This window comes from Neomonachus schauinslandi, chromosome 8 (genome assembly GCF_002201575.2).
Source record: "Neomonachus schauinslandi chromosome 8, ASM220157v2, whole genome shotgun sequence".
NCBI lineage: Eukaryota > Metazoa > Chordata > Mammalia > Carnivora > Phocidae > Neomonachus > Neomonachus schauinslandi.
Window position 1 is genome coordinate 104,865,933 of NC_058410.1, and position 14,257 is coordinate 104,880,189.

Genomic DNA, 14,257 nt, shown 5'->3' on the forward strand with positions numbered 1-14,257 from the left:
TTCTGAGGCTACAGCTCTCCAGGCCAAGGTCTGTTTTTTACTTACCCTTGTGCTTTGATTGACTTTCTTTTTAAGAACCCAAAAGAGATGTGGGAAGGAAAATCGACTACCCCTTAGGGCAGGGTTGCCTGAGATCTTCTGACCCCAGCCAGGATTCACTTGCCGGCCCTGGCTCACACGCCCAGAGATTAGAACCCTGGGTCCGCAGAGCCCGCTGTCTTTGTTTCCGAACTGGTCCCTTCATCAGAATAAAGGGGCTTTACTCAAGGATGGGGTGGGCACTCTTTCCTTCGGACACAGGCTGATAAGGAAGTGAGTTCACTGCTAGATCCTTCGCCCATGCCTCTGTAGGAGTAGGACGAACCAAGAAGACAGCGCCCAGCGGAATGTTTTAACCTCTCACCAGTAACAGAGACCCCCACTCTCCTCTGGCCCTGGCAAGTCCTACAGCCAAGAAGGGCCCAGGTGCAGGCAGGAATAGGCGTCAGACTAGAGAAGAAACCACGGCTGAGAAAAGACCCAAAGTACACACGTAACAAAACCAAAAAAGCCATTTTATTGAAAATTAAATTCAAACTTCAAATTAATATTACAATCATGAGAAAAATGCCAAATAATTCCATTTACAGTTGCAACATACAATACAAATAGTCCCTTTGAAGTTGAAAGTCAACTCATCCACAATCATGGCCTGTGGCACAAAGTAGAATTTGTACAATATGTGCAGGGAAAGCAGATCTTGGGCAACAGCAATTGGAAAAAATAAAAATGAAAAGCTTGTATTTACACAAAATGCTACAAACATTTTTGTTCCACAGAAATCTAAGAATGGTAAAGCATATCCAAAAAAAAAATGGAATTTTATTCAGAATACCTAAGAAATTACTGTAACTTATGGTTTTGGCTGATACATTTCAAAGTACTGCATTAAAAAGCAAACAGTTATTTGTAAACATGAAGTAAACAAACATCTAAAAAATTCTCACACAGAAAATATTTTTTAAATGCATTCTCCTTTTAAGAACAACAAATTCAAGGTTTGGAAGAGTCGTCTTTATTTTATTTATTATTGTTCTTTCGAATGTCATAGAAGTCGTTATTGTCTTCACTCGTGCTTTGTGTTTCCATGTATTAACCTAGACTCTGAGTCAGTCCCTCTCCTGGGAATGGAAGGAACTTTAAGCCAGCACACACATCTCCTCCCCTCTGTGTTTGCAATGGATGATCCCTATTGGGGTGGGTTTCTCTGCTCGTTTTTAAAAGGCTCCCGGGGGTGGGGGGTTGAGTCTCTCGGTTCCAGGCTGGAAGTCACTTCACTCATCTAAACCCAATGCTGTGGTACCTGTTCTGGAACCCTGACACTGGTCACACTTGGTGAGACAACTAAGACAGAAAGCGGCTCTGTTGGTCACGCTGTGAACTCCAGCAACGTCTATGCTACAAAGAGAACCGTGCTCTGTGAACCTGAAGGAAACACAGAGCGTTGGCTAGTACATGGTTCCACGTCATAGTAGTGAGGCTTTGCTTTGGTCTTGACATCACAGATCATATACATGACCCAGGGCAAATTAAGGGTTCAGTAAAAAAAAAAAAAGGGGGGGGGGGGGGGGGGTAATATTTAACCCCCAGGCTGAAAAAGGGCAGAATTTAATCCAAGAAATGTGACTTACCCCTTTGGAGTGGTTGGAGTGAGGGGGGGAAGGAAGAAGTCCTTGAATTTTTCCCAAGGAAAAAAAAACACAACAACTTTTAAAGTGTTTCTGGGTTGCTGCCTGCAGCCACTATAATAACCTTTCAACACAAAAGCATCCCTAAAGTCACTTAGTATGTGTCCTGTAAACTTAAAAAAGCCCTTTTAACATTAAAAAATAATGTACAAATATAGTACCTTTTCTATTAAATAGGGTACAGCTGGCACTGGCGGTAACATTTCCACGTCAATTAATTAAAATTGAGATGTGTAACCAGACACTGGCTTTTTTAAGTGCTGCTGAAACAAACACACATATTTTACACTTAACAAATAAATGGACAGTGGCGTGCTTCAAGCTACCACACACAAACAATAAATAGTATCAGTTACTACTTCCCTCTTAGTTAAGGAATAGGAAAGTGGCTTATTTATCTAAGCATACTTGGTATACAACCTTTAGAAGGCGAAGTGTTTTGTTTTGTTTTTTGTTTTGCCCTCGATTTTTGTTGGGAGGAGTCGGGGTGCTTGCAAGGGAGGCCCCCAGGCAGTAGCACAGGGCCAGGTGCCCCCCCCGCGCTATCCCGCCAGGCTTGGCGGCCTATGAAGCGGGCCTGGGAGTGACTATGGGGAAAGGGTCTCGAGGAGCTGGGGGCAAATCTCTACAAAGTTCTGCTCAGCGGGGGCACAGAATTGAAGCGAAGGGGCCCCGGACCTGTGAGGGAGCAGGCAGGGATTTGCCCGGTGGTGTCATGGAGTGATCCTGGCTTGGATTAAGGATTCACGCTCGAGAGTTTGCCATGGGGTCACCAGGAGTGGTCAAAGTGCATCCTACAGGAGGGCTTCTGCTCAAATTCGTACACAGTAGTAGACACCAAACTCCACATGGCCTTGCCTTCCCTTGACCCCACAGGGTTGGATATGGGCCCCTGCAGCCCGGATGTTCCCTCAGCTCAGCTATCTGCTGGAACTCGCCTGCTTCTTCAGATGACCCAGCGCCCTTTAAGACAATGACTTCACCTGCTCCTTTAAATGCTGATTCCGTGGAGAGCCGCCAGCGGGGCCTCAGGTAAGGCAGATCTGGGTTCTCCTGACTTACTGTTTGGTAAGGCGGGTTGGTTAAGAATCCCTGGTGCAACTTGGCGTTACTGTCCTATGAGTATCATGATCCATCCTTCAGCCACATGGGTGGCTTTAAGCTATGTCTTCACTATGAAGCCTGGCGATTTAGAGTTTTGCTTTAACTAGGAAACCACAGAACATTTTTCTGCAGCTCAATGATTCACTTGTGCTTGTCTTTTTAATATGACAAGAGTCATCATTATTTGAAAGAAATTGGGAAACCACATCACTCCAGCATTTCATGCTGATAAAGGGCAACATGAGTGATACGGGGCTAAGAGTTGGTTTTTAAATCCCTAATTATTGCTTTAGAAGGCAAAGCTGGGTTAGAGGCAATCCAAGGTCTGAAAGAACGAAGCATAACATTTCCTTCATACATCACAAAAACAAGCTACATCTAAGATATTTGGAGATGGACGTATTTTTGAAAATCACATTGTGCCTGGATGAACTGAAATTGCTTAGCAATATTTCAGATATGGCTCCAGCCCACTGAAGAATTTTGTTATTTAATAAAGAGCACTTTTAGAGACCGAAGTCAGCATATCAGTACACTAAGAAATGTTTCAAGGGTCCAAATGTCATTAAATAATTATAAATATATCTTTAAAGTTATATGACCATTCACGTTAGCAAGTTACCTCAGATTTTACACATATCATAATTTAAAAAAAAAAAAGGAAACAACACACAGCCAAACGCAAACACTATCTATACCATTATGGCTATAATAAGGTATTGCCATTTTGAGTTTTGCATAAAAGGAGAAAGGTGGGGAGGGTGGCTGAGGGATGGGATTTCTTTTTGGTTAAATGGGAAAAGGAAACAAAAAAAGTATAAAAAAGTAAAATAAAATCATCTATCCCGATCAGTATTTTTTGAAGTCACTTTCTTAAAGTAGGAAAGAAAAACAAAAAAACAAAAACAAAAACAAAAACTGAACCAAACAGTTCAAATGAGAACTTGCGGCAAGCCTTTGAAAGCAAAGTTTGGGACAGTTACTCGGAATGGATGGTACTGTAATGGAAGCATCCATTCTCCCTCTTTGCCTTTACGTGCACCTCGACCGGCTTTGGAAGCTGGTCTGCAGAGTGCACTGGTCCAAACACAGCTGCTACCGCGAGGGTGTGTGGTTTCAGAGCACAGAGAGGAAGCGGCTTTGCTCTTCTTCCTCCTGAACCTGGAGTCCACCTCTCTGACTTGGCATAGGAACAGGTGATTTGTGATAACAGGCCAAACAACACCACAACAAAAAAAAATACCTTTTTCCTTGGTTTGTAAAAGTACATTTTAAGTAGAAAACAATCTGAAACCTAAATAGGATGGTCTCTCTCGGGCCTTTTGCTTCTCAGTATCTCTACCCTCCTGTGGTTGCAAGATCATGACTGAGTGAGTGAATGAAATATCTTCTAAAAAATAGGCACTTTGTAGATAGCTAATTGATATACATATATATGCACTCTCTCTATATATGTATATATTGATACATTTGGGATGCGGCTCCCAGATACCGCTGGGCCACTGCTGAGGAATTTCAATATGGTCGCCAAACAGATTCATCCATTCTGCCACTAGAATTCAAAACAGTTGGGGAACTGCTGTGGCTTCCATCAGCGTCAACACCATCATTCTGGTTAGGCAAATTTGGATTTAATAGCGTGCTGCCATTCGAGGTGGTGGTGCATGGCGGAAGCATTCTGGAAGGAGACCGATCTCCCCCCGGCACCATGGGGAACTGATAGGATCCTGACGAAGTGCCATAGTAGAGATATGGAGTGCTGCTGGTCTGGAAGGGTCCACTCTGGCTTTGGGAAGAGCCGGGATAGGGTGGTGGCAGGTAGGTGTGGTAGTGGGTGGTGGCGGACATACCGAGGGACATGCCTGAGGTGACTGGCGGGGTGTAAGTAAAGGTGGCTGGATAGTGCATTCGTGGGTTGGAGAAGCGGCTCTCAGTGAGGGATGAAATGCTTGGGAACTGCCTGGGGTCTGAAAAAGGGCCCAGTTCTGAAGCACCTAAAAATTATAACAGAAGATGGGGGGAAAAAATCTGTAAATATCAATTAAAATAATGAGAGAATTTTTACATGAAAAAAAAAAAAAAAAACTTTAGCTTCCCAAAAAGGAACAGCAAGCCACAAATAGACCTTCAAAAGCACCAGTTACCACCCAGTCTTTTTTTTTTTTTTCCACTTTACGGTCCTTAAGTTCTTCACCCCCCCGCCCCCAGAGAATCCCAGAGGGCTTTAAAAACCCCAACGTGTGCTAGGTCTTATGTGTAAACCAACCCAACACCGATCACATAGATTCACTCACCAGACTTTTAAGACTGAATCCTCATTGATTTTTTTTTCTTTTTTTGATTCTCATTGCACCTCAGATATTTGAAAGTGATGTTTTTACTAAGTAGGACAAGTTTCTTTTTCTCAACCCAACATAAAGAAATCCCAGAGTGATCTGTTTTGTTATTGGTACTCTTGGCAGGGTCCTTTCATCAATGAAAGAACTTCAAAAAGATACCCTAACATGTTCCTACCGCTTCTTTTCAAGTCTTAAAATCATCTATAGTCTTGTTTTATTCTCCGTCTTAGTAATGGATGTCAAAAAAACCAAACCAGATTTCAATGTGTTCTGGAACTATCTTACTTTTCTGGGGGCAGAGAGGGAGAGTCTAGCCCTTAGAAATTCTCCCGAGGGTCATAAACTAAATAAGTAGGTTTTAAAAGTGGGGGTGGGGGGAAGGCTTAGTACCTAGGAATTGTTGCATTTTGAGCCTCATTGGGTGACCTAGGACTCGTTCAGGCCAGGTGCCAACAGTAGCTTTTGTGAGAGGCTCCATGCCCGGGGGAGGCAAGTAAGAGGCTGCCTCGGCATCCATTCACCAGGCCCCTGTGCCACATCCTACAGATTTAGCTTCGGCTAATTCTAAGTGGTACCTGGAGGCAAAGCTGGTTTTGCCCTGAAATGTAAAGCCCCTTAACTTCTAAAGCTAACAGTATGCCTCCTTAACAGCTATTTCTGGTGCTTAAACTTATAAAACCATAGTCATAAACCACTTCACGTGGAAATCAATTTTCTGAAATGCCTAAAAACTTAAGAATGGTGATCTTTAAAGACTTAAAGACTTGAAAGATGATTTTCTAAAATTGACAGAATTAGGACAAGAACTTTTATGATCCCAGCGTTCTTTAAGATTTTGTCACATCTAAAACCTTCTAATTCTTTGTGTCTCACATGTTTGCTTTTCCTACAGCTTTTATCCGTAAGGGAAAGCACTTAGTGCTTCTTCAAGGCCTTAGTCAGGAGGTACTTCTTCAGCCCCGTTTTTATTTAACCCTTCTTCGTGGATGCTACAGGATTTATTAAAGGAATAATCCTAATACTTTTCCTTAAATACTCAGCTGACTGAGAGTTGTTGATTTCTGTTAAAACACACATTCCTGGGATCTTCGTAAGGGCCATGATGTGCACGTGTCATCGAAAGCGATTCTTTAAAAGCGATACGTAGTTAACAAAAGTTTTTCTCAAAAACCGGACAGTACCAATCAGACAGCCCCGCCCCACCCAGCCCAGCAATTGTTAAAAGTCTCACCTGCCTGGCTCTTCTTACTGAGAGGGGAAGGCCAGAGGCAGAAGTCAGAGGTGGCTGTGTCATCATCTGTAAAATGAGGGGGACGATCTCTAAGTTCCCTTCCAGCTCTAAACACTCTAGCACCGCCCTGAACTCTGAGACAGGAGGAGAAGCAACAACCTTAGGGGAAGGGGGAGGCAGAGAAGGTCCCACCCCTCACGAGTGCTTTCCCGGAATCCGCAGGCCCATAAGCCCATAAGCAAAGGGTAAAAAGCTTCGAGTACCAGAAGCAAACACTTTCAAGATGACAAACCAAAACTGACACACTCTGGGCAGTTACTCTCTGCTTTCTATAAAGGTTACCATCTTCGGCCGGCCTCTACCTCGCCCCTCCCGGCTACAAAATTCTAACCAAATGTGTTCAAATGTGGAAGGAGTGATTAAGACAGATGGCAAACGGGAGCCGATGAGGCTTAAGGTCTCTCTTCGGCCCGCGCTTATTTATGCCCTCCACCGAAGGAGCTGCACGCAGGACCCGCGGGCCCCAGAGGTTCCCGGGACGGCCTTTCCTTTGCAGAGCAGCTAGGCGAACTGGAGTTGGCAGAGCTAATAGTTGTCGGCAGGCCACTTCTGTACAGATTAAGTTCAATGTGCAGATCAAGTGAGAGAAACCAGAATAATGTGAACAATTTCAAACAGAAAGAAGTCACACTGAAAACATCACCGTTTGCCCCCGCCCCCGCCGCCAGAAGCACAGAGCTCACACAGATAGGCTTGTCAACGTAAAAAGAAAAAAAGAAAAAGAAATGCTTCTCGTGGGTATCTGTACTTAAAATATGCTATAGTCATAATTAACATTCCATGTGGTTTCCCTTATTTTGATGCAGAAGCCTCATTAAAACCCTTGGTGTGGGGCCCTGCCAGTAAACTCCAATATGGTTTTGAATTTATTCCTCCACCCCCTCACCTTCTCTTATTTTACCTGAGACGTTTTGCTGATGTTTTTATTACCCATCCCATGCCAGGGTCACTGTACCTTTTTGGTTTATAGATGCCAGCTAATGGAAATTGACATTCATTTTTCAATTAATGAGCTCTGGTTGTGGTTTATAGAAAACAATGCAACAAATTTCTGCTAGGCTTACAGAATTTTGACCAATTGCTTCTAGTCATTTGAGACTATAATGTCTTGAGGATTAACTCCTTCTGGGCAAAGAGAGCTAATGTGGACTTTAAAGGGATTATACAGTCATTTTTATAACTAACAAAAAATAGAATTTTCTAGAATTCCCTTAATCCTTTTGTGTTACCAAGAAATGTTTCTGAAACATACTGCAATGTGTTCTGTATGGAGAAATATTAACAACTCGTTAAAGTTTCACAGGAGATCCCTTATATAATAATCTAAGACGAGGAGATGGAACTCTAAACTTAAAAAGAAAAAAAAATAAAGCCCTTCCTAATCTTCCCTTTATTTATAATAATTGTTGCAGAAGCAAATGATATAATTAAATTTCCTTTCATTGAATAAGGTTGCATCTATAGTTTTAATCTCTGTTTTGTACATGAACTCAGGTATCTCTGTAGATGGCCTTCTTGGGTAATCTTGACATTGTGTACTAAACTATGCACACCTGCATAACTAGCCATATTACAACTGCAAACTTAAAAAAAAAAAAGACCTAGATATTATATCAACTGCAGTAAAGAAAATGTATTATCTACTTAATGAAGGGTCAAGATAAAAGCCTGGAGAGTTCTAAAAGTACTATCACCTCAATCTAACTTTATAAATGTAAAAGCAAAACTCAGTAACTGCCCAGGGACGTGCCCTGTAGCACAGAGCTCCCCCGAGCCAGTTTCCAACTCCTGCCTACAACTTACTGATTAAATAAAGCCAGAACTACCGGGAGTTACTTGAAGCCCAAGATAAACATGGTGCATCTTCCCAATCGGCTGGTTTTACTCAACTTGGAGACAGGGTATATGGGACAGTAATATGATATATATGAGATAGAATACAACACTTGGGTGAATTTTTAGGTAAACAAACAAAAAGGGACTTGAACAAAATTTTGTACTTACAAAATTTTAGACTATGTCCCCCAGATTCCCTATAGCACCCATTTACCCTCCTCTGCTGGTGGGGTATCTGGTGGAAAGGTCCAAATTCCTCATCTACTGCTTAGATAATCAATTCTAATCTTACCCATTAACAAATAGGGAAGCTGAGATCCCGAGAAGGGGAGCCATGTACACTACAAAATCTGCAGCCTGAGAGACGCAGAGCCATGACCTCTTTGCAATCTTAGTTACCCTTAAGGAATTTGGTTGACACAATCACAGGTACATACATTTCTTGCCTTAAAAATCTAACTTTATCTAAAAGTATTTAAGTAGGCTCTCTGGTACCTACATGTGCCCCAGTGAGAGTTACTATCTTTGGGAAATACTGACAACTCTTTGAGGTCTTGTTGGATCTAATCTGCTAAATCGTGGGCAATTAGTTCAGTTGCTCATGGCATAATGTGAATGAGACCTAGGTCAAGGGTTTGATTCCCTCAGGACCTGCTGGCTTCCTACAGACGTGTTTCATTCCGGATTGCTATCTGCACCTCTGGCCACAGTCAGATAGCCTGCAAAGGAATGCAACTCTCATAAAGAGAGCTGCAAGAAACTTGCTCATTAACACAGCAGCAGCAAAACCTAATATACACGGGGAGAATATATTAATAAAATGCCCAGGAAGCTCAAATAGAAATAACATCAATATTAAAAGTAAAAAAAAAAAATCTTGCCTCTCCCCCCGCCCCCCAAGGTCTACAGGGAAAAAGGAAATAGCCTCTCTTTACCCACTGGGGTTTCTTGGGTCTTCAGAGCAAGCAGAAAGCGTGGTGGAAGGAGTAAAACCAAAAAGATAAGAGGGAATAAAAGAGAATCCCTGATCTTCGGGTCCCGAGGTCTGCAATCCCCCATCAGCATCTTTCACACACCGCTTTCTAGTCCTAGTGATCTTGGGTCATTCCTGACTCCTCACTAAAGAGTGGGCTGCTGAGGGCGGAGATTTGTCTAATCCTTGTCTGTCTCCCCTTCGGTGCTGAATCACAGAACCACATGACATTTCTAGACCTTTACCTAGCACTTTGACACACATCTTCTCACTGAGTAGGCCCTCGGTAAATCGGGGTTGGGTGAGAATGGGCAAGGCGATCTCTAGAATGGAAAAAAACAGGAGTCTGGGAACAGTAACAGACTGGGGACTTGCCATTTGGGGCTATCAGCTGGGAAACACTGGGAGCGCATCGTGCCCTCCAAACAGCGGGATTTCCACACCCCAGCTGAGGTGGCAGGGCGGGCACAGGAAGGGAAGAGGGGTCCCGAAGCCAGGTGGGACAGAGCTGTACAGGCAGAGTCCCCCGTCCTGCTCTGTAATGCGAGGGCGTACATGCACAGAATGAAAAGCCATCATACTTCCCCGCAATGAGGTGTTAACTTCAAAGCTTCATTGGGGCCTTTTAAATGGTAGGAGTTACTGCTTTGACAAATCTCAAATAAAGCCCAAGAATTTTTTATTGACCCCTTCACAGCATTGTTCCTCTGGGAACATATAATACTCAAGGTCGCCACAGAGCTGCTTTTCTCGAAGAATCTTCTTCCCCTTCTACCACGTTTTTGGCTGCCGTGCCCCAACTGCTCTATTCTATAATTTCTTATTTCCTTCCTGTGCCAATAGCATTTACTTTCCATCTCTCTCTTTTGGGCCCTTAAGAGTCACTACTTTCCTGAATTATTAGCTGTTTCTTAGCCTGTTTTCTCCCAACTATAAAGCTTTGGCTGGTAAATGTCATGATTTCTTTTCCTCTTACATCCCTTCTACACTCTAGGAGCTTAAGTTTTTTGGTTTTTGCTTTTTTAGTGTACGTATATGGACGGATGGATAAAATGAATGAATAAGTAAATTAGTCTAGGGGTCAGGAACTCTGTACAATAGTTGGTACATTTTTGACACATTAAAAAAATAGATACAATAAGCGTTAAAGCAATGCTGACATCAAACCTAGCATGCATTCCAATACCACTCCAAACTATATACATCCTTGTAAAACTCTTTAAAGGGTGTTCAAAGCTCTTCCCAAGCATCATTACATCACTGGACCTCCCGTTTCAGACAATCCATCACCACTAGTGAACAGATACTTCTGTTTCGCCGCTGGTGTTCCCAGTATCCTTAGAGCCAGGATGTGTGTACCAGTCCACGCCACGGGCCACACGGAGAAGAGATGAGGGAGCAAGAGGGCCAGGCCACAAACGCGTGGCCTGAGGGAGGGGGAGTGAGCACACTCGTCTCCTGTGGGATCCCAGGGCAACCGCCGCCACTAAGGCGGAGTTATTTACTTAGAGTAGGTAGTAAAGGTAACAGAGGGTAAAACTCGCGCTCTGTCTGAATTTCTGGACCAGTAGAGAGAGCAAGTACATGAGAGTCATCAAGAATCAGAGATGACCTTTACAGAAGAAGAAACGGAAGCCTGGAGACAAGGCAGATCTGAGTGACATCATGCAATTAAAACGAGGGGCTTCTGGCTCCGCTGCCAGTGGGAAAACGTGGAGGATCTGCCTTGAGTTGCCTTAAATCCGCATTCTGTGGAAACGCACAGGGACAGGGAGAAATCTCCCGCTTACGCACCTTCTTAGGCCACACAGGTGGCTGAGCCTGAAAACCAGAGGGTGCCACCCCCTCAAGACACAGGTCAGCCACCTTCCACAAGGCATGACGGAGCACCTCCACCAGGGAGGGGGGAAATGAGGAGGTGGCTACTGGCATATTTTCAGAGTCGTCTGTTCTACTTTTCCAAGGTGCTATCTCACTGCTCCTCAGTATGGGCCGTCCTCTTTGTGGCAGGACATACACTCAGGACCTTCACTGGAGCTTTGTTCGTGTTCTCCCCAGACTCATGGCTCCCGCTCTTCTCTCTGCCAGACCGAGGCTGGGCAGGCACCATCTTTAAAGCTCACCCATACACAAGAACTTTCCAGATACAAAGTCTCATCATCTTTTCTTTATCATGTACCTCCTGAACATTTTTGTATGTAAATTTTGCTCCATGCATTTTAAAGTATTATTTTTTAGAGAAGTATTTTCATTTTCCCACTAAGGGGAAAGCAAATTAAGGATAAGAACCATGTATCCTTCTAGAGCCTACTGACATAGTACGATGCTAAGACGGGTACTTCCAAAAAATGTGCTACACAGATGAATGACTAGCATAGTCTCAAACAGGCAATAGGACAGAAGCAGAAATGCTATACAAATATTACCCAAAAATCAATTTTAGACTGTATGCAGAATAGTACTTTGCATTTTCCACATTGAGGTTTTAGGGATTTTTACATCAATTTTCTTAATTTCCCTGAATTTGTCTCTTCACACTAAAATGACCAAGTACCTATTCCTAAATTAGTTTTACTTGTAATTACATTAGATAATAATTGGAAAAATATACCCTATGCGGAAGAAATGTGATGGCTCATACCAGTGGAGAAGAAACCAGCAAAAAAGAGAATGTGAAACCAAATTTTTTAAGATAATGAAAGGTCAGACTAGCAAACTCCATAGTTTTGCAAAAGAGGGAAAAGTGCCTCAACTATCCAGGATAAATATTTATTTTCCGTGTTGTAATGAATTGTACTTTTCCACTGCATGCTCACAAATTCTGAAAGACCAGCTGATCCTAAGGCTAAGAAAGTATGCTATGCTGAAGGAAAGAGAGAGAGAAGGAAAAAAAAACAAAGGAACAACAACCTGGCAGTTTCCAGAAACTTCAACCATTCCTTAAACCCACCCAAATTTTGAGGATATTGTTGGAATAATATATTTCCTCTTTTGAGGGGAGAGGAGGCCGGCGGTAGGAGATGTGGGAGTGTTGTGTATATGCACATAGGGAGGGAGAGTAGGAGAGAAGGAAGGAAGGGGGGGGGGGACAGAGAAACGGAGGAAAAATGAGAGATTTTTCTTGCTAGGCCTTGATTAAGAACTTTTTAAAGGCTAGGAAGGGTGGGTAGTCTTTGAAACCAGATCCGCTGCAGGAAGGAGGCCAGCACCCAGGACACCGTGTCTTTCAGAAGGGGCCACCCACGGTGCCGTGGCGGTCATATGACTGCTCTGTCACATCCTGAAGCCATTTCCAGCCCATGCACACGTCTGTGCTCCCATTTAGAGAGGATGGGATATATTGGGAACACACATATGGAAACACTTTCAGAGAATCAGTTTCCATGAAATTCATAATGAGCCAAGTGGCTTCAGATGTGGTTGCGTTCCTCCGATTAGCCAGAGGAAAAAAAAAAGGAAAAAAAAAAGAGGAGAAAAAAAGGGACAAATCCACCCTTTCAGACCTTATTTCAGTTTCAGAGAAATTAAAAACCACTAATGACTTACGGCTACCAAAACATGGAGCCACAATTAAGAGAGGACACCCTAGGAAAAAGACGGAAAGAGGTTTAAAAGCAGTAGTCTTCCCCTCCTAAAAATAACAGCTTCAGTATCAGTAATCTTATCTCCAATCAGGGGGAGGCTTTCCTGTGATGGTATCTGCCTCGAGTGGCAGGATTCATTCTCGGCGGGGCAGAAGGCAGTGCGCGTGCGCACGCGGGGCCGGGGGGGGGGGGAGGCGGAGGGAGGCGGAGGTTCCAAGACCCGCTCTTATTTGATAACATATGTGGCCAGTTAAGATTATTTTAAAAATTGCAACTAAATGATAAATTGTTACTAAGTAAATCTTTAAAAAAAAAAAAAAAGCCTGAATGCAGAGGGGACAGCCTGGTATTTTCCTGTGGCCTGTGCGAGTGGTAACTGAGACTATATTAAAGGCAGAAATTTATGAACTGGTTGAGATGTTATATATTAGACACCAAAGCCTGGCTGATAGGATGGCATGAAATACAAGAAGGGAACAAATGGGGGAGGGTTTTTTAAAGAGGGACATACAACTGACATTAGTATGTTAAAACATGATTTTTGTATTGAAACAAAAAAGCAGGCATATTATGGAGTAAAATTCACATGAATTTTAAGATAAAACGAGAAACCTGGAAATGCTCTCCTTGCAGGAGCTGGGGTTGTTTGGGGTTATGTCAACAGATTGGGGAGAGAAGGAGCCGCGAAGGAGCCCTCGAGTTTCCTCTGCCCTCTGGGGTACTTCAGTGGAAAAATCTGAGGAGCGTTTCTCTTGAGTTTGGTAGCAAGGCTGAACCCACTGTGTAGGAATGCTCTGCCTCCAGGTTGCTTGATGACGGGCTGGGAACCAGCACCGGCTTCTGCTTCACAGAGCAGTCTTAGCTCTGCTCCAACCATAGGAATCCTATCAGTGATTTCATAGTCACCGGATCCCATGCTGCTGCCAGTTTTACTTAGAGGAAGGATTGGTTAACCAGACAACTGACAGGGGACGCCTCTGACTTGCAGAGGATCTTTTCGGAAGCACTTCTGCCTGCGTGATGGCACCAAATCCTCCCAACAGCCCTGTGAGGTAGACCGTGTCACTGACCCCACACTGTGGATGACCAGCTGAAGCTCAGAGAAGTGAAGTGATTTCCTCAAAGTTACTGACCGCTGATGGGTGGCCGGGACCTGGCCCCAGACTGGTGGGTCTCAGCTGCCCCAGTCTCCTCCACGTGCAGGGAATCAGTGTCATTTTCATGCCAATTCTAACTGCGTGGCCATGCCCACCTGAAGGGCAGTGGTGGCAAGGGGCCTGATCAAAGATCAAAGACAGCCCTGGGGTGGGGATGCGGATAGAGATGGGGATGGGGATAGGGATGGGGGTGGGCATGGAGATGGGGATGGGGAAAGAGATGGGGATGGGGATAGAGATGGGGAT

The 14,257-nt window shown here is 43.7% G+C and overlaps 1 protein-coding gene across 6 annotated transcripts in view; it reads right to left on the reverse strand.

The window, feature by feature from the left end:
- Positions 1-3,865: 3,865 nt before the first annotated feature.
- RUNX2 (RUNX family transcription factor 2) overlaps positions 3,866-14,257 on the reverse strand; it is a 212,466-nt gene continuing 202,074 nt past the window's right edge. For 4 of the 6 annotated variants that reach the window (XM_021691895.1, XM_021691897.2, XM_021691898.2 and 1 more), the window contains one exon: positions 4,263-4,825. In XM_021691895.1, the coding sequence (XP_021547570.1) occupies positions 4,347-4,825 (479 nt within the window). In that variant the 3' untranslated portion in view covers positions 4,263-4,346. Of the gene's footprint in view, positions 4,826-6,401; positions 6,468-14,257 lie in introns of all 6 variants that reach the window. The other 2 variants (XM_021691894.2, XM_044917352.1) reach the window with 2 other exon arrangements.